This window comes from Notolabrus celidotus, chromosome 11 (assembly GCF_009762535.1).
Source record: "Notolabrus celidotus isolate fNotCel1 chromosome 11, fNotCel1.pri, whole genome shotgun sequence".
NCBI classification, from domain to species: Eukaryota; Metazoa; Chordata; class Actinopteri; order Labriformes; family Labridae; genus Notolabrus; species Notolabrus celidotus.
In genome coordinates, this window is record NC_048282.1 from 27,550,726 (window position 1) to 27,576,770 (window position 26,045).

The window sequence follows — 26,045 nt, forward strand, 5'->3', positions numbered from 1 at the left end:
TCTCTGGAACTCCCTCCCACCAGACATCCATAACATCGGCTCTCTTTCCATTTTCAAGTCCCATCTCAAAGCACATCTTTTTAAACTCACATATTCACTCTGATTACACCTCTTCACTGCACTGTATCTAATTGTACTTATTTTTTATACTGCATCATGTCTTGTTGATTTTGTCAGACTGATTTTATATGTTCTTTTTTTTTATAAACTATGCCCTGAATGATGACATTGCTCCGAAAGGTGCCTATAAATAAAATGTATGATCATTTTTATTATTATTGTCGATGTGGAAAAAAAGTGCCGATAATATTTTCTGTGAATCTCTTTTAGTACAAAGTCAACACACTCACAAGTGAGACTTTGTAGCCAGCAGGTCATGCAGTATGTGTATAGGGATAGATTTCTGGAAATCTAAAAGAAGAAACAAACACTCAATTTGCTGGTCAATGTGATGGCAAAGGCCACAATGTGCTATACTGCCATTGCCCACATGAATCAGACATCAAATCAACTCAACTTTATTTATATAGCACTTTACACACAACACAGTTGATCCAAAATACTTTACAACAGAAAATGAGGAAAACAAAGAGAAAATGAAATAAAAAACACACAAACAGAGGAAGGGAGAGGGAAAGAAGAGTGGTAAGAGAGCAATATAATTAAAATGAAATTATCAGTTATAATAACAACAGTAATGACAAGAAATACAATTAACAGTGCAGTGAGTATATGAGCCAGTGTGGTTAGGGGCAGTTAAAAGCTAATGAATATAAGGGTGTTTTGAGACGACTTTTAAAAGTCTCGACAGAGGGGGAGAATCAGATGGCAGAAGGAAGATAATTCCAGAAATCTGGGGCACAGATGGAGAAGGCCCTGTCCCCATATCTATTTGTCCTTGATGTTCAGACAGACAGGAAGTTTTTGTGTGATGATCTGAGTGCTCTTACAGAGTGATACGGAGACAGTAGTTCAGAGATGTAAGTGGGGGCCAAACCATGAAGTGCTTAATATACTGACAGAAGGATTTTGAAATTCTGTAGCTGACCGGAAGCCGGTGTAGTGAGGCAAGAATTGGTGTTATGTGGTCTCTCTGTTTTGACCTTGAATACTTTGCATTTTGAACTATTTGAAGGTGGGATAATGAGGATTGTTAACATGTTAAGCTTATTATTGTGTTTGCTTTGTGTTGCATAAACTACAATTCACTTATTGTCACTGTAAAATGCTTGAATGTATGGACCCTGACCTGAGGACCTAGGTACAAATGAATTCCAAGGGATTCTTTTTCACATGAATAGAAATTTTACAGTTTTAATTCCTATTATTATTATTTGTTTATTTATTTATTTATTTTATTATTATTGTGTTTGTGTATATGTATGTGTATATATGTGTGTGTGTGTGTATTTATCTATAGATATATAGTTGTATTTTTATACTTATCGCTCTTTTACTTTTTCCTATTATAATTTTTTTGAAATTAACTTATTTATCGTATTAAAGTTTCTCTATTCTTTATTTCCCTGATTAAGTATTCATCAATCTTTTATTTTAAATTATTATCACATTATTGGCTTTTTTTTCATTCTTTTACTTATTGTACTTCTTATACAAAAACATCTATCACTTGAATTAATTACATTGATCTTTTGTTTGTCATGTGTAAAAATGTAATTAAAAAGATCTTTGAAAAAAAAAAAGAAAATAAATTGTGCAGTTTTGCATGGTCATGGCGGTTTTATTTTGAAGGGTCCAGACCGGAAGTATAGCTGACAGCGCTGTTCACGGAAGACAAGTGACCTGCAGCAGCATAACGTTTCCCCAAAGAGAGGAGTTTAACACCGTGCAGTAAGTGGTAAATTGCTCTAAATTATTTCGGAAGAAGAGATCTGTTGTAGGGTGTAGTAAATAAACCTGATCAGCTTGTTTTTTGTGAGGTATAAACCTGTCAGTAACGTTGACATCTACCTGCGCAGCTAACAGTATTTGCAGCCTTATTTACTCTGGCAGCTTGTTGTGCAGTGTGTAGTTTTTTTTTACGTCGAGATTCTGTCTGCTATTTTCTGCTATACAGCTTCTTTGAGTAAAAAACTGAGCGCAAATTCTCTGCATCCCGTGTTCCCTCAGACTTCTCGCTGATTAAGGGAGGGCGGTGATACCATGTGGTAGTCACATGAACGTCAAGGATGAGGCATAAACAACAAGGGGGAGCCGCTGCACAGTGTCTGCTATAGGAAAGGGGGTCTGCTGGTTGTAAAGGCCCTGCACATGCAGCCCCCTGTGTGCCCCCTCTACTGAACATATGCAATGAACAACAGCACCACTCAGCCCCCTGAAATCTCTGATGGGGATGTGGCAGTCGGCTATGTGTTGGTGCCATTTTTCCTCATCACCATCATTGGAATAGCTGCAGCTGTGGTGAGTAGCTAGTTTAGAATAGGACGACCTTCACAAAAGGCACTGATATGTGTCAGAATTCAAACACCCACACATGCAGTAATGATGCATCTCATTTTGTCTTTTTCAGGTCATGTATATCCGTAAGAGGAGAAGGTGAGAGTTTTACTCTGTTGGAAAACTTGATCTTTTCACCTGTGTGTTTCATTACTCAGTATTTGATCCCCTTCTGTTTTGTCCCTCAGAGTTGACAGACTGCGGCATCAGCTGTTGCCAGTTTACACATATGATCCTTCAGAGGAGCTTAATGAAGCCGAGCAAGAGATTTTATGGAGAGAAGAGGACACAAGGGTATGATGATTCACCATTAGTCTGCACACTTGCATGTTCCCTTCTTGTATGGGACACTTCCTGCAACTGGGTCAAGCTGTCACTGTGGAATCAAATAGAAATAACAAGATCAAATGTTAGCTTTAAAATAAGATTCAATTATAACGTTCCCTTGAGGAGGATTTGCATTCTTTCTAAACGGAGAGGTTTGAATTAAACATGTCAGAGCGTAGTACAACTGCCCACATTTCCTTGAAAGGGAAGTCTTTTTCGCTTCCTTGTTCTCACATTCAAGGGTTTTTCTGCAGAGCGGTTGTTCTGTGTTATGTCATTCACTCTATCAGTGCTGCAGTTCCTCAATTGTTCATTCACTTCCTTCCTCACATAAAAACAAAGCTGTAAGAAGTGCAGTATAGTAAAAGTAGTGTTGTTATAGTACAAAGGTTGAAATACAAGTTTTACATGCAAACCTCAAATTCCTCATTAGAGCTGTCAGTGGCTTGTTTTGGGGCTCACCAACATGACTGACACTCTTTTACTCAGAGGTTAGACTCTCAAACATGTCCTGGCATCAATGTTAGAGGTATTATTTATTTATTTATTTATTTATTTATTTATTTATTTATTTATTTATTTATTTATTTAAAGGGGCAGTGCATATTAATGTACACTTAAGTGTAGCATCCATGTTAATATGCCAGAGTTAGCCATAAAGCTCATTTTCATTTGTAGTCTCTGGCAGGTCAAAGGAGAGTCCATAACAAAAGATGAAGATAAATAACGGCAGACAGAAACAACACATTGTGATAGCATGATAAGTTCATAATTTCAGGGCAGTTTAAAAAGACATTTTTAGTGGAAACCTGAGGTGTCTTACCTGTCTCTTAACCCTAGAACACTGTACCCAATATAATATACCCAATAAAAAGGACTTGTCATCAAAATATATCAATATATGACAATACATGACATTAGAGTAGTGTTTGTTTATTTTAAACTGTGCCATGTCTAACAAAATGAAACAAATGTATCATGGGGGGACCCTATAAAAATGCTCCAAAATTTCTGAAAATTTGGAATTTAGGACCAAAAATTTCTAAAACAAAAAATGATGAAACTGGAACTTGGAGTTCGGTCCACCCATTCCTGGGACATTTGAGACTTCCCTGGTGAAAGCATAGTCTCTTTGACGCACAAACAGCTGCAGGAGAGAGAAACAAAACAGGGTGAAAATCACCCGAACACGTGTCTGTAGGAAAAAGCGGGTTTTGGAATAGAGAAACACCCACGCCTTCAAAGACGTCAAAGACGATGCTGAAGCTACCCAGGGACCCATGACAGACAAACGCAACAAAATCATGTAAATGTGTATGCTCGGGTGAAAATCACCCGGCGACAGTGTTCTAGGGTTAAGCTCATCTGATAGTCCTGGTTATACAGATACTCCACTTTATAAATGTCTAGGACAGAACAACAACTTAGTGGAATGAATTAAGTTATTGGCCTGGTTGATTTCAGTTAAAAACATGCACTGAGCAATGATAAACAGCAGGTGGCAGTGTCATCCAGGGGCAACATAGCCTATCAAGGTTTACTACACAGTTGTGGAGATGTCAAATGGGGATAACGAAGTCATCATATGAACAGTTTTTTGGCTGTAAAAGACATGTTCACTTATATCACAAACCATTGCTCTGTCCCATACTATTTCTGGATTATCACTTCATTGTTTTGATTTATCTGACATTTCTCCTGCCAATCCAACAAGAGGAAAATTATGCAGGTTTTAGTTTTTAGAGCTTAAAAGATTCAAAATATTGTCACAAACAGTGTCCCTGTTACTGAGTTTTATTCACAGTATAAGCTGTCAAAAGTAGGGGAGGACAGTTTCTTGTGTAGGGGAACTTCCAGAGGATACGACTCACATTAAAGATATGCGTCCCAGTAACGCAGACGGAGCCTTGGCAGAATGTTGCTATTTAAAAAAAGAAAGAAATGCATGACAGAAACATTAATCACTTCCACTGGTGATTGCAGAAATTTCAAATGTAGAACTTCTTCTTTCATCATATAAAACTGAAAACATCGTATTGGCTTCATATCACTAAAGATGTGTAAAAATTCCCTCTTTTAAAGTTTAGTTTGGATGACATAACACTTTATCGTGATCACAACATTTTTACATTTCTGCTTATTCAAAATAAGAAAGGACCAGCAGCCTGTTGCACGAACTGAGTGTAAGTTCAAACGTAGCCTAGTTTGAACGCAATTTCTCATTTAGGATGGAGTTTAACACTATCGTTTTGTGTGTTGCACCAGCTGAGATAGTTCCAAAGTAAGCCTAAGTTACATCTTAATTCTACCATTCCTAGTAGGTGTGAAGTCCTCTGTAGAGTACCAGATGCCATTGTGAGTTGTTTTGAAAGGTGGGATGACACAGAGGGTTCTCCAAGCTAGATTACGTCGGCAACATGATATCAGCGGGAGATTACATCCTTATACACACCGTACATTAAGGCTTTAGGCTGTAGTTATCACCTTACTTTAGTTTGTTTCAGCTGTTGGTCAGTTCCAAGAAGATTAGGCATGAAAGATAACGATGCATCAAAATTGGTGCTTTCCTCTGATTGGCTGCTAGAAGAGTAAACGTCATTTCTGGGACAATGTTTGGTTAGTTTGGATGTTACTGTCTACTAGTTAAGATGAACCTTACGTCTCTGTGGTGCAAACAAACAACGACACAACTTAGGTTACAAACTAACTAGTTTCAATGTATGGTTTAGTGAGGACTTTACACTCTAACTTAGGACACAACTTATGCACAGCTGGTGCAACAGGCTGCAGGATTCTGCCAATTTAAATATATATATGTGCTAGATTTGATTGCTAATATATTTTATTTGTCCAGGTTGTGCAAAGCTGGGCTAGGAGTTATCAACAGCGACGCCCTCTTCTGACCAAAGACGTCAATGCATGATGGTGGGAAGCCATGGCATAGGAAATTTTCACTGCAGAGAGACGACCATCAGCCCCAGAGATCAGTCATTTCTGCAATCATGCACAACACTGTCTTTTTTTAATGCTACAATTTGCCTTTCTCTTCAAACTGGTTGCATTTTTTTCCATTACATGTACAGACAGTGACTGTTAATTTGTGTGGCTCTGATGCCAAATCTGTGTGCCTAACAGATAAAGTATCTTCAGTGTATTTATTTTGAAATTATTTATTCCGTTTTTCTACTGAGAGATCCAGTGGTAAGAGTCCGAATAAAGAGGTAGACTTTTTGTGTTTACAGACACAGATTGGTTCACATGCACAATCATGGTGTTGTGAGTAACTTTCATCAGGCAATTAAGGTGCAGTAAGCTGCTGCAGTCATTTGTACCATCTTGGATTTAGGTGTGTTCGCCACAGGGTAGGTAACGACTGTTCTGAATTTCTAAAGAAATCATGACTTCTGTTGTGTGAGTTTGTGGCTGGATATTGCTTCAATAGATTTTTCTGTATAAATATTTGCTGTGCATTAGACGCAAACATGACCGAGATAGAAATAGCTGTTAAAGTGAGGGTGGTGGGGGCGTGGTACATTTTGCGTCAAGTTTCATTTTGAGTCTAAAGTTTGAACTTTTGTTTTTAATTTCCTCTCAGAGTTTAACAAGCTCTGCCACAACCCAGATCTCTTTGTGGTTTTGCCAAAACCCTATGACTCTCATCTATGGCATGAAGAGTCAGATATGGAAGTAAATAACACCAAGATCCTCTCATCCTCAGAATGAGTCGTGACTAGTGCCCAAAAAATGTCCTGTCTACAAGGCATGGCACCAGCAGATTTACCTCCAGCCTGAGAGGAATTCCATAGGTCTGACTGTATCCAGCTCTCAGGAAACATTGCTTTTTTTTTAGATCATGAATTGCAACCTTCCGAAACCTTAGTTGGCCTTGCAATTGTGAATGTGAGTTAATTACAATAGAAATGTTCTTGAAGGAGAACATGTATCGGTTGTGAATATGCATTTATTGATGGACGGTTGATGCCTCAACTTGAAATGGAGCATTTCATCAGCTTCTACATAGATATACTTTCTGTCATCTCTTCAGGATGTGAAGAACATAGTTTCTCATAGATACAATCTACTGGTTATTCTCTAAGCACTGTTTCTTTATTTCATAAACTGGGGCTGGCACCACTGCAACTGATGAAGAATCCAAATATATGCGACCCATTGCACTGGTCTGAACACTGGAAGACTTCATGAGAAGCTCTGATTTCAGGTTGCACTTGAAAAAGTCAAAGAAGTCCTGATGAAGATGTGAGTTTGGCAGCACTGATTTTCCTTTAGATGGTTTGAAGATGAATTTGCTTTGAGAAAATTAAAGGGTGATGAAAATATTGAACATGTAAATAAAACATTACAACTTTACCTTTGTGCTTTCTCAACTTACACCATGCATTACAAAAGTACAACACACACATTCTATTCATGCAGTGTTGGAGAAATAAGGAAACACCCGAATGAGTTGATTCAACTCAGTCTGCAACGCTACTTGCAAAGTATAATTCTAATATCAGAAAAGAGGCTGACAAACATGAAGTCAGGACTACCTTCAAGGATGTTATCCAGCTGCATGGCAATACGTCTGCCCATTCAGTCTTAAGTTGTCGTCGAAGGGTAGCACTCTTGATTAGCGTTAAATTTAGTACTTTGTACAAACAGGTCAGCTGAGGCTGTTTTTGTAGTTTTTAATATTATTCAGGCAGAGGATGCAACAGGGGCTAATTTAGGATCGGATTTTTAGGGCTGCTGAGCACAATTTCACTGTTTTTGTATATTTTAAAGCAATTTCATCCCCACATTGGTGAAAGAAAAGTACAACACATTTTGGGAAAGTCTGTGACTAAACCATCAAATCTGATTAAGGTTATTTAAATGTTGAGCCACAGCAAAAGAGAAATGGACTGGAATCATAAAAGAAACATATGGTAACCCTAATTCCTTAGGTAAGACAATTCATTTTGATACATCAGCTCAACACATACATATACTGTATGTTTCTGGAGTATAGTGAGAACCAAAAATATCAAAAATTGACGAGTTATTTTTTGGACTTTCATTTGAAATGCAATGCCCAACATGTAAAATGTGGTGGAGCTGCTGTATTTTTGTTTTTAAAATATTACGTTTCAACCAAGTACTGTATGATTTTGAAACTTTTGTAGCTTGTTAAAAAGGACATGCATTAAAAACATTTTTAAAATCTCTCAAATTTTAGGGGTGCTGGGGTTCAATTTAGAAGAGCTTCAGCACCTCCCAAAATGGGTTAGAAACACCTATAGGACTCAATAAAAAACACTGCAAAAAGATCCCAAAGTTGTCAAAAATATCTCTCCAATCAAATATTTTAAAATGTTCATGATTTGCATGTTTTTTCTGCATAACAGCAAACTCATGAACACACCAAGGTCTCAGAAACAAGGTTGGGAGATGAATGCAGCAAAACCCTGCATTTTCAGCTATACATGCTGAAATATCAATATACAGTTGTGCTCATAAGTTTACATACCCTGGTGGAATTTGTGATTTGTTTGGCCATTTTTCAGAGAATATGAATGATAAGAGAAAAACTTTTTTTGGTTAGTGGTTGGGTGAAGCAAAATTTTTATGAAACAACTGTGTTTACTCTTTTTATATCATAAAGACAACAGAAAGTACCCAAGAAACCATACATTCTGCCAGGGTATGTACACTTATGAGCACAACTGCACAACCAAAAGAAAGGACAAGAGAAGAATGACAAAGAAAATTCTCTTTATTGACCATTTCTGATACAAATTGTTGTAGGGCACCATAGAAATATAGACATTGTACATTTATATACGGTGTACATTAAAAAGAATGATCCCATCCTGTTGAGTTTACAGTATATAAATGACGGGTGCAAGATGAAATGAGTTATGAAGCTGATATTGTCCAGAAGAGTTGGAGGATGTTGAGAAGAGACATGAAATGACCGTTTGTATGAGTATGGCGTGGGTGGCTGAGTGTGATTTTGCCAATCACACACTGTGGCCAACAGAACAAGTTAAGTGGAAAGAGTGCCCAGTCTATCACAACCGCACACACATGCATACACACACACACACACACACACTCTCACACACATTTGTCCATGAAAATCTGAACCAACATTTCAGTGCACCAGAATTTAAAAACACACCTGCTAATCTACCACAGTCAGCAAACACAGTTGTCGCGCTGACAGGTCTCCCTGACTTGCTTCACACATTTACACACACAAAAAAAACAAAACACCTGTCTGCAAGCTCAAGTTCTGAAGGAGCTATAGACGTGCTGCGTTTGCACACAATCACAAAGTTGATGTTTCACAATCAACTCACTACAGTCAGGCTAAAACGAAAAAAAAATAAACTTTGTAATTGACACCTTTCCAACTCAAGCCAGAGGTTACATTTCAAAAACAACAGAAACCAGTTAAATGCAATCATAATATGGTAAAGTAAGCTGTCAAGTGAGGTATGAAATCCCAGGCCATGTATCGCCTGCTTGCAGTTTTCCGGGTTTTAACTGAGGTTGTAGCAGCTTAGGTGTGTGGAAAAACCCAGTTAAGTGGACTGTGACCGCGGGTTCCCTGACACTTAGAAATACACAAACATCTTCTTTATATTCCTGTAGCAGACAGCATACAAACACACATGTCAAGACTAAGAAAAAGTATATTACTGTACTACGTGATGGCAGAGGGACCAAGCTAGGTGCAGCTGTGAGAGCTAGATGGAATGAGAAAAAAACAAAAAACGTACAGCCCTATCGGATAGGAGGTGCCACCAACTATCCTCTGTTACAATCAAACTCTGTGTTTGACCAACTGATTTGCCTGACAAGTTATTGGGGGCGCTTGGAAAAAAAACGGAGGACCCATGTGAAGACAAAAGACGCCAAATATAACAGCATTTGTAAAAGCTCCCTGAAGAAACGACACTGATGCTCTCAGCCTAGAACTCTGCCATCTTTAAAAACACACGTTATATACTAAACAAGGTTGAGTTTATTATATTATGAATAAGCAGCACACTCATGTTTTTTTTTTTTGTAAATGGTATGTAACCCGAAGGAACAAAAACAGTAAATCTATTCTGATCACTAACAATAAACCTAACATCTTCCCACTAGATGCCAAGGACCGCGCAGAAAGTTCGAGGAGCTAAAGCTAAACTGGTCTACAGGAGGAGAGGGTGGTTAACATGACTCTACTAGTGAGAAAAGAGGGGAGAGAGAGAAATCAGTTATGCAGAATAGAATGGAAAACACTTCTACCATCAGATACCTATTCTCACCAGACTCACTGAAGCTCAACTCCATCTAAAATACGATGCAAAAGGAGAGGTTAACCACTTCACACAAAACACACATGGAACAGAAAAACAGCAAGCTATCGGTAAAATTCACCTTTGTCCAGTACAAAACATGGAGAAAAACCTAAACACCCTACTATCCCAGATGTGGGTTCGACAAATAAGTAACATTAAGCAGAGAAAATGTCCTAAGAACCTTCTTTAGGGTAAAAACGGAAAACGTCCAGGCTCGTCAGAGCACACTTTTTGTCCAGTATAAAAGACTCTGTGATATCATGACATGTAGAGAAAAGGGCTGACACCTTTCCTGTAATCTTAGATCTATGCATGAGCAAGGTCCATCATTCTATCCAGTGCTGTTGCATGATGTTTGTACTGTGTTAACCCTTTCTTTTTTGGCGAAAAAAAGAGGGGCTTTAGTCGTTAACAGTGGTCATGTGGTGGCACTGGTGTTGAAGATACAGCCCAGTTCTGGTTAACAGTAAGTCAGTATGTTGAGTGAGGTAGCATGCGTTGTGAATTACTGGTCCTCTTCTTCCTCCTCCTCCCCCTCAGACGATTCCTGGGATGCCTTTTCCTCCTTCTCCTACGACAAGAAGGAAAAGCAAAAAAAAAAAAAAAGAATTAGGCTCTGGCTACACCCACAAGGAAATCAACAATGGCCACCAGTGATTCATGTCCCAACGTGACTGTTTTTACTTCAAAACCCCAAGTACCAACATGAAAAAAAATCAATGTTATTATAAATCTGTTTGATAAACCACTGTGGCATGAAGAACACCCAGGGGAAGGGTGAGCCATCTGTAGTGAAAAGTGATTCATAAGAGTGGTGAGTCACAATGAGGCATCCTGCTTTTGCTTTTTTTCCCTGCTCACACTCGCTGCAGCCCGGGATGTTCATTCATAAAAATGAGCGGGCAAGCTAGGAGGGTAACTGTGGGTCATTCCTTTCTGTGACTAATTCAATCCAGACTTCTTTCAGAGTACGCCCTTAACCACTCATGCACATGACAGAATGTTACTACAAGACCACAACTTTTTCCTAGATTAAACTTGCATCTTTGACCGGCCGGTGGCTCATTTGTTGCTTCTAAAAAGGAAACCATGCCGTCCTTCAGTGTAAGGAAAAAATGAGACTATTAAGAAGCTGCTTGAGAACCAAAATAACTGGTGAGTGAAGAATGACTCGTCGCCGTCGAAGAAAGGAGGCAGGAGGGAATGAGGGAAATGCAATTTCGCCCTGCAGACAGTCATACCAATCGTAATTCAATTTGTGGAAGAGTCGTTTCACATTTCCCACTGTGAGCACTAGCTGTTCTTAAGCAAACTCTTACCTCCTTCTTAGGTCGTCCTCTGCGCTTTCCACCTGCAGGTGGGGCTGCTGCTGCCTTCTGTAGGAAAACAAAACAAGGTTGAGAAAAGCAACACAATGATGCATCTTAGTTGTGTTTATCGTGAACCAGTGAACTCCTGATTGGTCCAAGCAGTTTTGGTTGTAAAAGCCCCTGCATGTCCCACAGAGCTGTGTGCTGCAGCCTGCAGATGGCAGCAGAACTGTTCTAATGGCTCGGATGGAAAGGGGGCATTGGGTTCATTGGCTATTATCTGGAAGGCCGACAGGAACTGCACAGAGGGCACTCCAGTTCGTTGGCCACCTGGTCTGAGGCTCAGAGACAGCTGGTGGAACTGCGCACAGACACAAACCCTTCACAGCTTTGGCCCTCACAGCTAAAACCTATAACATACATGTTTGTGCATTTTTCTTTCCCTGCTTCTCCCTCGCTCTCTCTTCTCCGCTTCCTATACATAGCAGAGAAGAGAGAGAGCGCACGGGGGAGCTGGAGGGCTGGGGCGAGGGAGAAAATCAGTTGTTGCTATGGAGACGACAGGCAGAGAAGAACTAGGGCTGTGTGCTGGGTGGGGGCGGAGGGGTGCTTAGTGTCAGCTTGGAAACAGTCTTTGCGGCCTCTGCACCTGCACCGCACTGTGCATGACAAGCTGCAGGAAGCTGGAGGACAGGAAGTGCTAAGTGAGCATCTCTTTAAAAAAAAAAAAAAAAAAAAGTACAGCAGAGGTCTTTGACAATAGGAAACCTTAGCGGGGCTATTTCTGACACCATGAAAGGAAGCGGCTACATCGCAGCCAGCAGATATATCACAAATCAACAGCAGGACGTCCTTATATCAGGATGAGGTTAGCTACCATTATAATCTTCATCAACTGAAAGAAATGTGGCAGAAAGATGGAAATTGTTGCAACAGCGAGCGATGGGACAACTGTCTTTCTTAGCATGGAGGTCATTCTGGCTCAGAGTGCATGGGAGCTTGTCCTGTCCTGTCATGTAACAACATTACAGCAGACATCACTGACTTACTTTGCCCTTGGCGCCCTTGTTTTTGCTGCCCTTCGGTCGTCCTCTGGGTCTCTTTGGAGTGGGAGATCCACTTGGTTCCTTAAAAGAATCAAGACAAGAAGGTTAGCATACCAAAAGATAGGCTACATTTCAGCAGCAGCAATTACAGCGTATGTTTTTAATGCAACACCTCTACATGCAAAGCTTTTGTTCAAAATGCTCTCTACTCTTAGTCAGAGGCTTACAGGTGGTCAAAGCTGCAGGTTGCCATGCTCTGACATGTAAACAAGCTGGTGTCTCAACTGTTCACTAAGGTGAAGGGGAAAAAAAATATTGGCTACAAAACATGCAAATGAAAAGTACCACAATGGAGGTGTCGACAGAGGCAAATACAAGCTGATATTTTAGGGGATTAACATCATTGCCAACATGCAAGGCAACCTCAGTATGAAAGCAGACATCTTGTTCGTGTGCAAATTTTGTGGTTGTAAGTTATGTCATGGCCTACTCATCTCCTGTTGCATTTCATGTGTGTTTACAACCGCAGCTCATAGCAACCGAGCAATTCAATCCTAAAACACCCGGCGCAGAGTGACAGCTATATGAGCCATTCTGAGCGTCCACGCTGCTATGTCATCCATTACATGACCGTAGCAGAGAGGAGCAGGGGTGGGTTTGTGAAGTAAGAGGAGGAGAGGGGTTAAGACCAGTTTAAAGGTGTTGTGTTTCAGGTTGCTTACAAACCTGGTGAGACAAACAGGAAGTTGGTGGAAAGCTTCTTCATTTACACTGATAACCGGCAGCTTGAGGGCTTGTGCAGCCATGTTAAGACTGATATGGATCAGTATTAGATCAGGGGCTTACATGGACATCCTACCCCCTTATATCTACTTGACCATCATTTACTCCATATTTGAGCCTCTGTTTTGTTTCTGGTTATGTGCATTGCCCTTCTTCATGTTCATGTATACTGCAACACCATGCAAGAGTGATATATAATTTTTTTTCCCCCCAAAGAGAGGTAATTGAAAATCACTTACGTCAGAGGTGTTCACCTGTGGCTGCTTGCGGGGTCTTCCACGCCCCCTCTTTTCTGGTGCCTCCTTCTCCTTCGGTGAAACTGTCCCCTTGTCGCTCATGCTTGCCTACTCTTTACAGACCTACAGGAGATAAATCACACCGGCTAGGGCTTTACTGCAATGGCAAGCGTCGGGTTCACTCACACACATACAGAGCAGAGCAGAGAATACTAGGGCATTTAAACTCAATGACCGCAACAACAAACTGAACCGGTAACACGTTTAACTCAATTAATCCGCACTTATTTCCAGCTCTATTTCGGTCTCATCCGCGCTCCATTACACCACCGACCGTACCTCACAAACACGGGGTTGATGTCAAACTGGTTCGGATGATATCAGCGGGGCTCCGTAGGCGGTGTGAGGCTGCACAACACAGCTGAACCCAACGCTCCCTTTCCCCGCACTGACCATGTTTAGAGGCCCGAGTTGTTGTGGCCTGCGTATGAAACTATCTCACTGCATGTCTGCCCCGACTAATACGCACACACAATAGACAGTGTGTGCTCGGTGGGGATTTGCAGGCTAAAGCAAACCATGCAAGGACTCATTTATAGAGAGGAGAAAAATGCAGGAGAGTGAGGTAACCGGGTTCACTCTCGGTGTTGGAAGCCCGAGCCAGAGCAACAATAGACGGCTTCGCGTCTCACTGGAGCTCCGGTGCTGCGTAAAAACACAGTTAAAATACACTTCTGGCATGCAAAGTATCACTTATTTTCTTTAACTCACCTCTATCGCTCGGTTGTAACCTCTGCTCTATATTTGAGGGGAAATACTTCCTTAAAGCCTGGCTGGTTGTACCCGGTTAAAAGCCTTGCACCGATCTATAGGCTACAGCTTTTATTCGTCAGACAACACAGCCCGCCCCTTCCAAATCCCAGCTCATGCAGCGCCGAAAATACACTTATGAATTGGAAAGAGAAAGCACATAAGCAACATTTTTAAATGTGTACCTGCAGGAAGGGAAGTTTGATCCAACGACGTCTTGAAACAGCACACGTGTGTCTTGTCTCCAGCAGATAAGGAGGGAAAAAGGCGCCAGCCAGGAGCAGTTTTGGGGCAATTTAAAGAGCCGCCCTCATGGGAGCTGAAACACTGGAGGGCGGAGATATGATAAATGGGCCACCAACAGCACTGGAGGAGCTCTACAACCCCCTCCTCCTACTCTTCCTCCTTCAGGATCCTTCATATCCCCCAGGTTTGATCACAAACACCCACGAACACGTGCAAAAAGTTTCAGAATACACTTCAGTCAACAAAGTTAAGGGATGTTTTTTAGAATACACTGGTTTGGAGTGGTGTGCATTAAAGACATCATCTGCATTACTGACATACCAAAGTCTCCACAGTGATGGGGGGTGAACTGTGACCTCCCCCAATGTAAACAAGCCGGTTTTAAGCCCAGAGAGGCATTTCTTGTTATTTCCACCCAAATACATGGTCTGCTTCAGAGGCGGAAAAAGTCCTCAGAAAATTCATTGCAATGATGGGAGTACTGCTACCCAGTAGAAACACTCAATTAAAAAAAAATCCTGGATTGAGTAAGGCAAAATGTAGTTGCAAAATCAAGACTTTGTCTTTTAAATGCAGAAAAATGCTCAATGTGGGTGAAACCACTGTGTTGTTTAGATTGGTTCATTAATTTACAGCCAGGGTTTTATTCTGTGGCAATCCTAGGTGAACTCTTGTAGGCTTCAAATTGTAAGCGATACTTCTATTCCAGCTTTGCAAAATGAATCCACAATCTTAATTCTAAATATCCGTCAGATTAATATGAACGATCAGTCAGAAAACTTTAGTCAAAAGTTCAATATTTTCATTTGAAATGTAGCAAAGTGGAGGTAAAATATACAGTAAACATCACTCTAGAGTAATATCTCAAAGACTTACCTCTTTGCAGTATTTGAGTCATGTACTTAGTGAAACAACAGAAGACTTAGTTGAATTTAACTGAGCTTATGTGGGATTTTTCCACACACATGACTAATTTATCCTGATTCATCCAATGCTATAAACGGAAGGTAAACACCAAAGTGCAAGGAAAACTGAGGCTGAGACGAGTACAGGCAGACGTGCTTTTCATCAGGTTTAACCATGACTGGCTAGAAATAATTTGAGTAACAAAAATCTGTTTATTTTGAAAGTTAATGTTGGATTGTCATCATATCTTGATTTCATCAGACAAAAGACATGAGCAGCTTTGTGTTTAGTTTTTATAATAGAGACTATAAAATAATATTTGATGTAATCCAAGAATGCTTCTTTAGCGTTGAACTTTAGACAGCTGGTTAGGTAATAAGTTAAATTCATATAGTTTATATTAGAGATGGTTCATTGCGATTCATGGATTCATTAAAATTAGTTTTGGTCACCATTTAGTCTCAAAACCTTTTTTCTTTTTTAACTTTTGCATTTAATTATGCTATAATTATTTGTATAAACATTTTCCAAACTACTTTTAATTTGTAATCTCTCCTTCAAAACCTTTTTATCAAATTAAGTCTAAATATATTTCTAGTTTGAAAATGAAAATAATTCTGTTTCAGATCTCAGTTTAATTTTCATTTCTTACTCATTTTTGACAGCTAATTTTGTGTTTATCGTTCCACTTAGCTTCTCAGAAGAAATCAATGTGTTAGGAAATTTTATTAATGATTTGATAAAGACATCTCTGTCTGTCTATTGATTTTCTGATCTTGTTGGGACACTGCTGAAAAAGGTTTTTGAGTCTCACTAAAGCTTCCCAAGTTAAAGATAATGAGAATATGTGCATTTTATAAACATTATACAGTGATGGTTACAGAAGTTTGACAGTAGACTGTTCAAGGAAATTTAAAAGTAGATTTTAATTGAAAAATGTACTTCAACTACACAGGATGAAGCCGTTAAACAAACACCGCTCTGTATTTGAGCTTATTATTTAGTATTAGTTGCTGTTCCCCATTAAACTAACTGTCGGTCAGTTGAGCTACAGCACCTTGTTTTTCCTCTTCCTCCCCTTTCTTCATTAAATGTATAGGTAAAGCATCCACATCGGTCTCACTCAGCTGAATATTTTGCATTTAATCAGAAACATCTGATGTCTTTTGCAGGGGTGTGGCAGAGTCAGACTGCGCCCTAATCAAACCACCTACTACTACTCTCACACAAAGGTTTCAAATGTAAATGACCGCCCTCTGGAGCTGATGGGTCCACCACTCTGCAATGGGAAACAGATACCGAGAACGCACGTTGACCTGCGAGTGGACGAAAGCGGCCATCTGCTGAGGTCTGTATGTATTTCATTTCATCAGGACTCATCTCTGATAACTTGAGAATAAACAAACATATTAAATCACATGTTCTCTTTAAAGCTGCAAAAAGCACATGGATATCTATATACTGTATTTATATGATAGTAGAGGAGTGGGAGTTTAGTAAAAGGGGATTGGATAGAGCATGAATGGAGAGAGTGCTTTTCTCAATGAGTCCAATGTTCCGCTCAGCATGTGCTTGCCTTGCATGCCACCACCCCCCATTTCTCACTCTATTCACTTCCTTCCTCTCTATCTTCCACAACTACTTCAGCCCCATCCCCCACAACCTCACACATCTCTGCCATACCAGTGCTTCAGAATATGTGTGGATGGTGAAAGGGAAATAGGTCTACTCTCTGTGTGTGTGTGTGAGTGCGTGCGTGCTTGCGTGTGGTGTAAATGTGTGTGTAAGGAATGTCGTCCTCCTCAACCACTGGCACCACCTGGAGACGGATCAGGGGACTGGGTAATGTGACCGATCCGAAATGATGGAGAACAAATGTTTGCATTGAACATTGAGAGGTGAGGGGAAAAAGTTTGTCACAAAAAGGGCAAAACCTGTGCAGACTGGTTTGGAAAAACATTCATAACTCCTTAAAAATGAGAGACAATGGGCTTGTCACAAAATTGAATACATGATGCTTTCATCCTGTCATTTTATGATACTTTTGTCACCGTCAAAGTGTGAGAAGAGAAGAATATTGGTATAATAAAGTACACATGCCGTCCAATTATTCACAATGCAGATGCAGGATGTAGTTGTTAATCTGCAGGTTATTTGGGTGCAAGATGCTTCTGTCCTGACCCTTCATTTAAAGCCTTTAAAAAGTGCAGTCAAATCTCATAAATTGTAAAATAAAAATTGAAACTCATTCTTTATCTTTTATTTGTTGAAGACAGGTAGTCATTTGGAAGTTATTTATACAAAGATCTGAGAGCAGATTTTTGTTGGCTTGTGAAACCAAAAAGAAGTCACCCCGCCTCATATCACAGACCAAATGTTCCCTGCCAGATTTTAACCTGTGGCTCAAGAAAACAACAAACAACACAGGGGTGAGTCACTTTGAATTTGCATGCCAATCAAATCCACTCAAAGACAAACACTTCCTCCTCAGACGTCCTCCTCAGACGTCCTCCTCAGAGCCGTCTCCTGGCTTGTGAACTCTGCAGCAGCTCAGGGCAGACAGAAATCCTATTAACCATTGGGGGGGTCTTGGCCCACTTTGGCATGTTCACCCCTCCCCCCACCTATGTCCTCCTGCCCTTATTACCTCCCCACCCCTCCCCACCTCCTCCTATATGATTATCCGGCTTCCCCCCAGCAGCTCATTCTCCTCCAGCTCGATCCATTTTTAGGTGCTGTTTAAACCCCAAGACTGCTGCAGCCAAACCAAAGAACAGATGTGGACAAAACATCCTATTCCTGCCTCCGCCTGGGTTTCCCCCTTGTGCTTGTGCTGCTGTTGGCCCTGGATGAGCCTGAACATGACTAACACACACATACACACACGCCACTCACATCCTCCAAAAAAGAGAGGGAGAAAAAAAAAGGAGGGAGGGAGAATCCGCCGGGAGGACAGAGGAAAAGTGTGGGAGCAGTTGAAAGGCAAGGTGGGCCGAGAAGGGAATATGTGTGTGGGTGTCTTTTATACTTCTGTGAGGGGGCGAATCGAGGTTAGTGGGCGGGGGGAGTGAGCCAGGCTGATTCAGTCATGAGTAGTATCTGACTCACACAAACACAGGAAGTAGCGCGTGCAGCCTGTTTAGTGAACACAGTGCTGTATTTATGTGATACTCCTATAAGCACTGGAATAATATGAGGTCCTCAACTACCTAATTTCACCTCCGTCCATCCGCCTGTCGGTCACTGAGTCAATTTATTCACTCTCTCTCTCAAATACTTTCAGATCCACATCCTGAGATTTTTGGACTAGGCTCCAGCGGGTGCATCAGTCATACTGTGACTCAAGCTTTTGAAATTTCTAAGGGTGAAAATAAAACCATATTTGAGACTTCCTTTGGCAACAACAGCCTTAACGTGCCAAAAGGTCCTTTCTTCATGTTTTTTTTCATTCATTATTAAATTAGTACCTATTTAAAATTCATATATCTGCTCAGTTTCTTCTTTTTTCTCTTATATATCACATCCAATATAATTATAATAACTACCCAGAATAATGCTAAACCTCAAGGCTTGCATTTCAAAATTATCAGAAAACACTGCACAATAGTTTTCTATAATCTATTCATTACTGAACAGTTTCTGCCTGGTGCCTCAAGGGGTCAGAGGTCAGGGTCAGCTGCAGTGCAGCACTCCTCAAGCTGACAGCGATTATGTGACAGCAGATCTTTATTGCAACTCCTTTTGAAATGTGTAATCTTTAGTGTGTGAGGTTTGAAATCTAGTCTAAAAACACCCTTTTATATGTTGTTTCTGCATGCCTTTATTCAAATGTGTACTTGAACAATGTTGAACTCTTATGGTTCATGTGTTTCTATTTACATGTAATTTTTATTTAGGGTTAACTGTTTGTTGTGGTTAATACAGGGCTATTTTCTCTCTATCCAATAGGTGGCAGACACAGATTAGCTTTGCAAATACTACAGAAGCCAATACCATGTGACAATTTTGAGAAATGACACCACCTTGTGGTGGTACTGGAACATGAACAGTGCCTGTTGGTAAGTTTAGTAAGAAATTACTTCTCTTAACCTGGGGGCCGTTTCAGAACAGGAAGTAGCATGTTGTCAGGTGTAGTAACTTGACAGAACTCAGTAAAATAAAGTACCTGTAGATTTCTAAATTATATTAACAGTGGAGGAGGAGAGGAAAGGAAATTTAAGTAATACATATTTAGTAAGAATCTACAAAGTCCTGAGTTCTGAACTAAAAGAGGATTATAAAATCATTTGTCTGTGGTCTCGGGCTCAGACATGAGTTGAGGGTTGCATTGCAGACTTGTTTGATCGGGGTCAGAAATAACATATTTTCACATGCGTTAAATCTAATTACCTGAAAAATCAATTATATAAAAAGGGAAATATTTAATTAGTCAATTAATCAAAAAATAAATAAATAAATGAACTAATTAATGAAGGATCAATCAATCACTGAATCAATGAATACATAAATAGGTAGTATAGTATGTATGTAGTATAAATGGCAAATAGTAGCCTTTATGTATGTACTGTTTGGGGGGGGGGCATGGAGATATCTTCACCGCCAAAGGTGGGGCTCCGCAGAAAAAGAAGGGACCCACTGAATTAGTGAAACGCTCCTTTTTTCTCCAATTAATTTTCCAACAATATGCTCGTTTTCTGCATATGCGGTCATGTCTTTAATATCTCCAACTCCACTGGGGAGAAGTAGGAGGATCTAGTTTTTTTTTCGCTTGTTGCCATGGTGAATCATGTTATCTGTGTTCCATTGAGGAGGACTTTTTATATTCTCATGCACAAGCTTCACCCGGGGTTACCTTCACTCAGAGTTGATTTAAATAATTGTTATCACCTGTTCTGAAACCGAACACTGAGTTTGACAGCTCAGGGTTCATCAATCTAGAGTTCGGGTTTTGCCTGTGTTTGAACAATATAGTTTGGGTGAGGGGTGCTGGTGTAATGTGGGTGACCAACTCAATGGTCTGTCTGCAAGAACAGAGGAAGATGAGATGAGCTTTCAAGTCCAAGGAATATTTCTTGTAACTGATCCAACTGGTTAGTCTGTTGGAAATGATCAAACAAAGGTAGCATACATTATGATAGTTATTCATTCCAACAAACTTAACAACTGTAAATAAGGCAAACTAAGAAACTACACACTTCAAATAAAGGAAAACTCACAGATCAAAGACACAGTTGCTCAGTTGTGGAGATGGAGGATATACAGCCAGCAGCCAGCTCCATTGTTCTCTCAAAAGGGGCTCACACAGGTGAACTGGCTGTCCTTTATGAGCTCTTGAGCTCTGCCCACTCAGGCAGCAGGTGAGCAGGCCAGGGAGAGCCAGAAAGGAGGGGGGATTTTCTACAGCCGCTCCTCAAAGATGTGTCGGGCATATTTGTTAAACTTGCTTCCTGAAACAGGCCCCAGTTCTCACTGCTTATTTACGTGTCAGCAGTACCCAACAACAACAAGGAGTAGAAGAAGAAGTAGCAGCTCTTAACCTTGCTCTACTATGATCAGATTTTCCATGGGGACATGTATCTCTGCTGAAATGTTGTTGTGTTGATTTATTAACCTCTCTATGTGTCTCAGTGATAAAACACACCTCTGCTCCACTGGTCAAGGACGTCTTCAAAGCAGCTCGGCACATTAGCGAAGGTGTCCAGCAGATGGTGGTGTTACCCTGAGGAAATCTGATCAGACGGGATGTTTCTAATGATTCTAAGATGTTGCAGGTGCTCTGTCACGAAGAGCAGTAAATATGAATCGACAATGCTGCCATAAAGGAATCAGCGTGACAAGTTCCAAGACAACCCATTTAAACATTTGCCAGGGGGTTTAGTGATTTCACATGATTTAAATATGCAGCTTTAATTAAAGAACACATTTCTGTAGGTAGATCCAATTTTCCTCTTACTTCTCTTACGATGTAGTCCTCATGCTGCAGGTGATTCGGGTGATTCAAAGCCTGCCTTCTGGAAATGACAATCAGAGGCAGCTGACTGATTAACTGCTTAATTCAAGTGACCCTCGTTAGGTCTAAAGCCAGCTTAAGTAAGTAGGGGAAGAAGGGACACTGTCACCCTGACAGATGAGTGTGAATTCAGAGCGATTGGGAGGGGTAACAGATGAGTCACCTTGGTGATGTTGCATCTGGAGTTTTAGAATTCATGCTAACCCTCTCCATCTTACCTGATTGATCAAAAGGGAAAGGCCCCGCCTGGCCATTTCGGGGCCTGTCACATCCTAGCAATGGCAGCTGCAGTCCCAGGAGAAGGCGTCCGGCCTGGTCTGCATCTGTGCTGGTTACTTATGGAGGCGATCTGTGCTCAGTTTTATCCCTGTTTTTTATTTCCGTCGGGAATAGGGAGCAGGTTCTTTGGTGGATTGCTGATGTGATGACCCCAACAACAAATAAGAGGCAGGCTTTACAGTTGGGGATAAAAGGTTTACACACTCCTCTACAAAACAAGTGCCAGGCTCAGCTGCAGAGTTGAGTCACTTCAGCATTTGTTTTATTGATTGCATTCATTCTGGCCTGCCCCTGTCAGGCAAATTGGAAGAGGGCACTCTTGCCTCTGGACCAGAGTAAATTTAATTTGTATGAGCGAAGAATAGCTAGACAGTGCCATTTTAGAAACACCAGCCCAGAACTTTTGATATATTCTTACAAGTCAGCTTCTACTTGAAAGAAAGGAGGCTCACACACACTTCAGGTGCTGTACTTTGGCCAACCACAGAGAATTCAAACAATATAGAAACAGATGTGAATCAATCTGAAATTGAATCAGTCTGATGACTCTTGGCTGCACTCAACCTACCAGCCACATAGACCCTTTAGTTTACGCCCAGCATTATCCTAATGATCTCATCACAAGGGGCGAGCCTCAACTACCGAGATCCAATCACTCAGTCCACATACAGAAGTGGCCTTTGGTGCATTGGTCCACATTGGTCTTCATGTGTGAACCCTCATCTGTTCTGGGTCACATTGAGGACCACCCACTTTCCCTGTATCCACGGCAAGAATCACGTGGAGTAACAGACCACCCGCTTGAATGATTTTTTTTCAAATGTCTGCTGTGGTTTGTTCAAATCTCCTGGGTCACAAGCTGTCCACTTGTGATCTGATCACTGTAAACCACATCTTGATACAAAGCCTCGTAGAGAAAACTGATTGGTCAAAAACCACACAGAGCAACCAGGACATCCCCAGGGTTGTCACCATGTGTTTATCTTACCATAGCCTGTTCCACATAGGTCTGCCATCACTTGGCCTATATACTTACACCACCATCATAACCACTAATAGGTGAGGTGAATAACATTGATTATCTCTTCAAATTGGCACCAGTCAGTGGATGGAATGTCAGGCTTTTGGGGAAGCAAAGAAAACTGATCGAGTGTAAGGATTTGAGCAACTTGGTTTGATGAATGGGTCAAAGCATCTCTTGAACTGCAGCCTTTGTGAGGTGTTCCCGGTCTGCAGGGGTCCTACCGAAAGTGATACAAGAAAGGGAAACCAGTGAACCAGAGACAGGGTCATGGTTGGCCAAGGCTCACTGACGTGCATAGGGAGTGAAGGCTGGCCTCTGTTGTTCGATCCAACAGAAAAGCTACTGGAGCTCCAACTGCTGAAAAAATTGATGCTGATAGAAGACGTCAGAACACACAGTGCATCACAGGGAAGTTGTTGACTGGTCAGGGTGTCCATGCTGAAGCTGTTCACCGCCGAAATAACTGAACTGAATAGCTGGGGCTGTACACAATAAACAGCACATAGTCATAATGTTATGCCTGATCGGTGTACATTCTCAACCCCGGGGCGGCACAATATTGGTGTCCAGTGTGTGATTTCACATCTCATTACGTTGTTGTGGAAGTGCAAGATGCATGGCTTGCAAACACACAGCGAGAGCGCCATATACACATACACTCTGTTACTCCCTTTGAGAGAGGATCATTGCAGACAAGGGGTAACAATGGTGTAAATATCCTGCTTTGAAATTGCAGTATGGAAGAGCTCCTTGTCTTTTACACAATCTATGCAGTGTAACTTTATTGTAAGAAATACTCCTGTGGTTGGTATTTCACTTTCATAAAGTTTTGAGACTCAAAAATGATAGATTTAAAAAAATAAAGTATAAAAAAATACATTAAAAACCACTGATGACGCACTCAGTAGCATCTTTTACATACCGAACTATGAAATGTTTCTTCTTGACTGTAAAAAGCTGAGAAGTATTTTGGCAATAAGTACCCTGAACTTCAAAAAACTACAATTCTATTTAAATACCTGACCACAGATTAAGCTTCCCTCTCCCAATCGTAATATTTAGACTCATGATGGAGGATATAAAAAAATCATCATCAGAAGCAGAGATATTATTTATACTTAATAACACACACTCTTGTTATTTGGTGCCAAAATGATCCGAAATGCAATTTGACTGCTGACAGTATTTTTTTGGAGACTCTGGTGTTGTCTTGTGTTCTGCCAGTAGCAGTTGATTCAGCCACTCAGTATAGAGAGAGCTACAAAGGTCTAGTAGTTTCATTTTTTTCTTACCCCACACAAAACTTTTCCTTCATTTTCAGGCTTAGCCCTGAGACCCAACTGACACTGACTGAAGTGATGATTTATCAGACTTCCTGTTACTTTTTCTGAAACCACATTTAGCTTAGTTGTGCTTTATTTATACACAAACAGTGGTACTCCCAGTGACCTGTAAACAGACTTTGATGTCTAAAATCCATACAGCTGCCCTTTGTATAATAGGATGCATTAATCTGGGCAAATAATGCATTGGTTCCTCTCTTTGTAAGTGTCTAGACAGGTTAGAAAAGAGGCAGTTTGTAGATAAGTAGATTGTACTTGGAGCCTGCCATCCAGCTGTTGTAGCAGGGAAGTCCCACAGTGGTGTCTGCAGTAATATCAGTTGACAGATCCCCTGCTTGACACCAGGATGTCCGTCTCTGGCCTTGACCACATTGCAGTGTTCGGTATCCTGTGTAAGCGGGTGTCAGATAGCTGCCTATTGATGAATGATTAGAGTTGCTGGAGATGGACTATGCTGCTGCCACCCGCGGGGGTCTAGGTGAGACAGATGGGTCCATTTGTAATGCAGTGGGAGCCCCACAGCTGCATTAACTATTTAAGTGTGGTTATCTCTGGGTAATGGTATTCCAGCAGCACTGAAACAAACTACAGCAAGAGAAGGGTGATCCTAATGTTGATGTATGAGCCCTGCTACTGTACCTTATAAAAGCCATTCTCCAATCTGACTGATTATCTGTGCATTGTCACGTATCGTAAGCAGGGGGAAAACAATAAAAACAATGTAATCTGGCTTTAAAACAATGTAAACATGATGCAGTGGATAATAGAGGCCTGACATCATGGAAAGAACAATTACTCACTTAACTCAACACCAAGGGGATGTTACAACTTACATCTTACTGTAAGTTGTATTAAAAATGAGTATCTTAACCATTATGTATTGTACTATCACCATGTTAACATAGCAGCCACTTCCTGTCCTCATGCTTAGGGTGAGAAGTTTAAATTTTGTCAGAACAACTTTCTGTATTCATAGTTGTTAAACCATATTCAATACGTGTAAGGTATCTAGAATTAATGATCATCTCACTGCACACTGATTGATCAGCAACCTTAATGACAATCAATTGTATAAAAACAGCCAAATTTCAATATCAAACAACATCTTTGATGAAAGGTTGGCATTTTGACAGGTAGAGCTACATAACTTCTAATGCTTGCATTCAGCTCAGTCGAAGCTTTTATTAGCGTTAGCTTGCTGACATTACCAGCTGCAAGCTAACATTTCATTGAACTAGCTAACGTTTTGTTTTGCTAGTTAAAATTACCGCTGGCTGGCTAATGTTACAATTATCTAGCTTACATTGCGGTTGGCTAACATTGCCCCTAGCTGACTAAATTTCCTGTACGCTAAAATGTTCAATCATAAATCACTTACAAACTGTAATGTAAGCTCTTGAGTGACCCAGCACATGGTACTTTGGTCATTATTGTGGTGATGTTAATGGTTGATGATGATAATGGAAGGTCTTAAATGGTTTGGTTGCTTCATTATAGATGTTCCTTATTTTATTATAAAAAAAACAAAAACAAAAAAACAACAAAAAAACAAAACAAACAAAAAATGTAATTCCTTACTTACTTTTGTGCATTGCCTTTACACTGCTTGGCAGTACATGCACCCAAATTGACTTGAAGCACTTCGTTACTCGTACTGATCTTGTTTCCTCTTGTCTAGATCTTTGCTTGTGTTGTTCTTGTTCTCGTCGCTTTGGATTAAAGTGTCTGCTAAATGACATTGTAACATTGTAACATTGTAAGCTAGGAAATGGTTGCATGCTAACGTTAGCTGGTGTTTAATAGAAGAAGACAATGAAAAAAAGTTTTATTAAGCACTTTTTATTCAATATATATATTGAAGGGCAGAATCAAAATTAATGTAGAAAAATACAGTACATAGATACAAAAAGACTTGCATCCAGGTAGTAGATCAT

General features: G+C 40.4%; 2 protein-coding genes across 4 annotated transcripts; one reads left to right on the forward strand and one right to left on the reverse strand.

Moving 5' to 3' along the window:
* Positions 1-1,734: 1,734 nt before the first annotated feature.
* smim29 (small integral membrane protein 29) lies at positions 1,735-7,152 on the forward strand. Of its 2 annotated transcripts, none has more exons than XM_034696572.1 (5): positions 1,735-1,851; positions 2,131-2,421; positions 2,531-2,556; positions 2,646-2,751; positions 5,639-7,152. In XM_034696572.1, the coding sequence occupies exons 2-5, from the start codon at positions 2,311-2,313 to the stop codon at positions 5,705-5,707; spliced, it is 312 nt and encodes a 103-aa protein (XP_034552463.1). In that variant the 5' UTR covers positions 1,735-1,851; positions 2,131-2,310; the 3' UTR covers positions 5,708-7,152. The 2 variants fall into 2 exon arrangements, with proteins under 2 accessions (XP_034552463.1, XP_034552464.1); XM_034696573.1 differs by having other exon boundaries at positions 1,750-1,858.
* A 1,369-nt stretch (positions 7,153-8,521) lies between these two features.
* On the reverse strand, positions 8,522-14,618 carry hmga1a (high mobility group AT-hook 1a). 2 transcript variants are annotated; one of them, XM_034695595.1, is made up of 5 exons: positions 14,489-14,618; positions 13,497-13,616; positions 12,478-12,555; positions 11,438-11,494; positions 8,522-10,689 (listed from the first exon to the last, which is right to left on the reverse strand). In XM_034695595.1, exons 2-5 carry the CDS (start codon positions 13,593-13,595, stop codon positions 10,624-10,626), a joined length of 300 nt encoding a protein of 99 aa, XP_034551486.1. In that variant the 5' UTR covers positions 13,596-13,616; positions 14,489-14,618; the 3' UTR covers positions 8,522-10,623. The 2 variants fall into 2 exon arrangements, with proteins under 2 accessions (XP_034551486.1, XP_034551487.1); XM_034695596.1 differs by lacking the exon at positions 14,489-14,618 and adding an exon at positions 14,265-14,395.
* Between the last annotated feature and the right edge of the window lie 11,427 nt (positions 14,619-26,045).

Bases quoted from the DNA above. Each gene is read 5' to 3' on its own strand.
- hmga1a (XM_034695595.1), bottom strand. From the start codon at position 13,595: ATGAGCGACAAGGGGACAGTTTCACCGAAGGAGAAGGAGGCACCAGAA. The intron at 12,556-13,496 runs GTAAGTGATTTT...GATTCTTTTAAG, and splicing joins CACAGGTGAACACCTCTGAC to GAACCAAGTGGATCTCCCAC. The intron at 11,495-12,477 runs GTAAGTCAGTGA...GTTTTCCTACAG, and splicing joins ACAAGGGCGCCAAGGGCAAA to AAGGCAGCAGCAGCCCCACC.
- smim29 (XM_034696572.1), top strand. From the start codon at position 2,311: ATGAACAACAGCACCACTCAGCCCCCTGAAATCTCTGATGGGGATGTG. The intron at 2,422-2,530 runs GTGAGTAGCTAG...TGTCTTTTTCAG, and splicing joins TTGGAATAGCTGCAGCTGTG to GTCATGTATATCCGTAAGAG. The intron at 2,557-2,645 runs GTGAGAGTTTTA...TTTGTCCCTCAG, and splicing joins TATATCCGTAAGAGGAGAAG to AGTTGACAGACTGCGGCATC.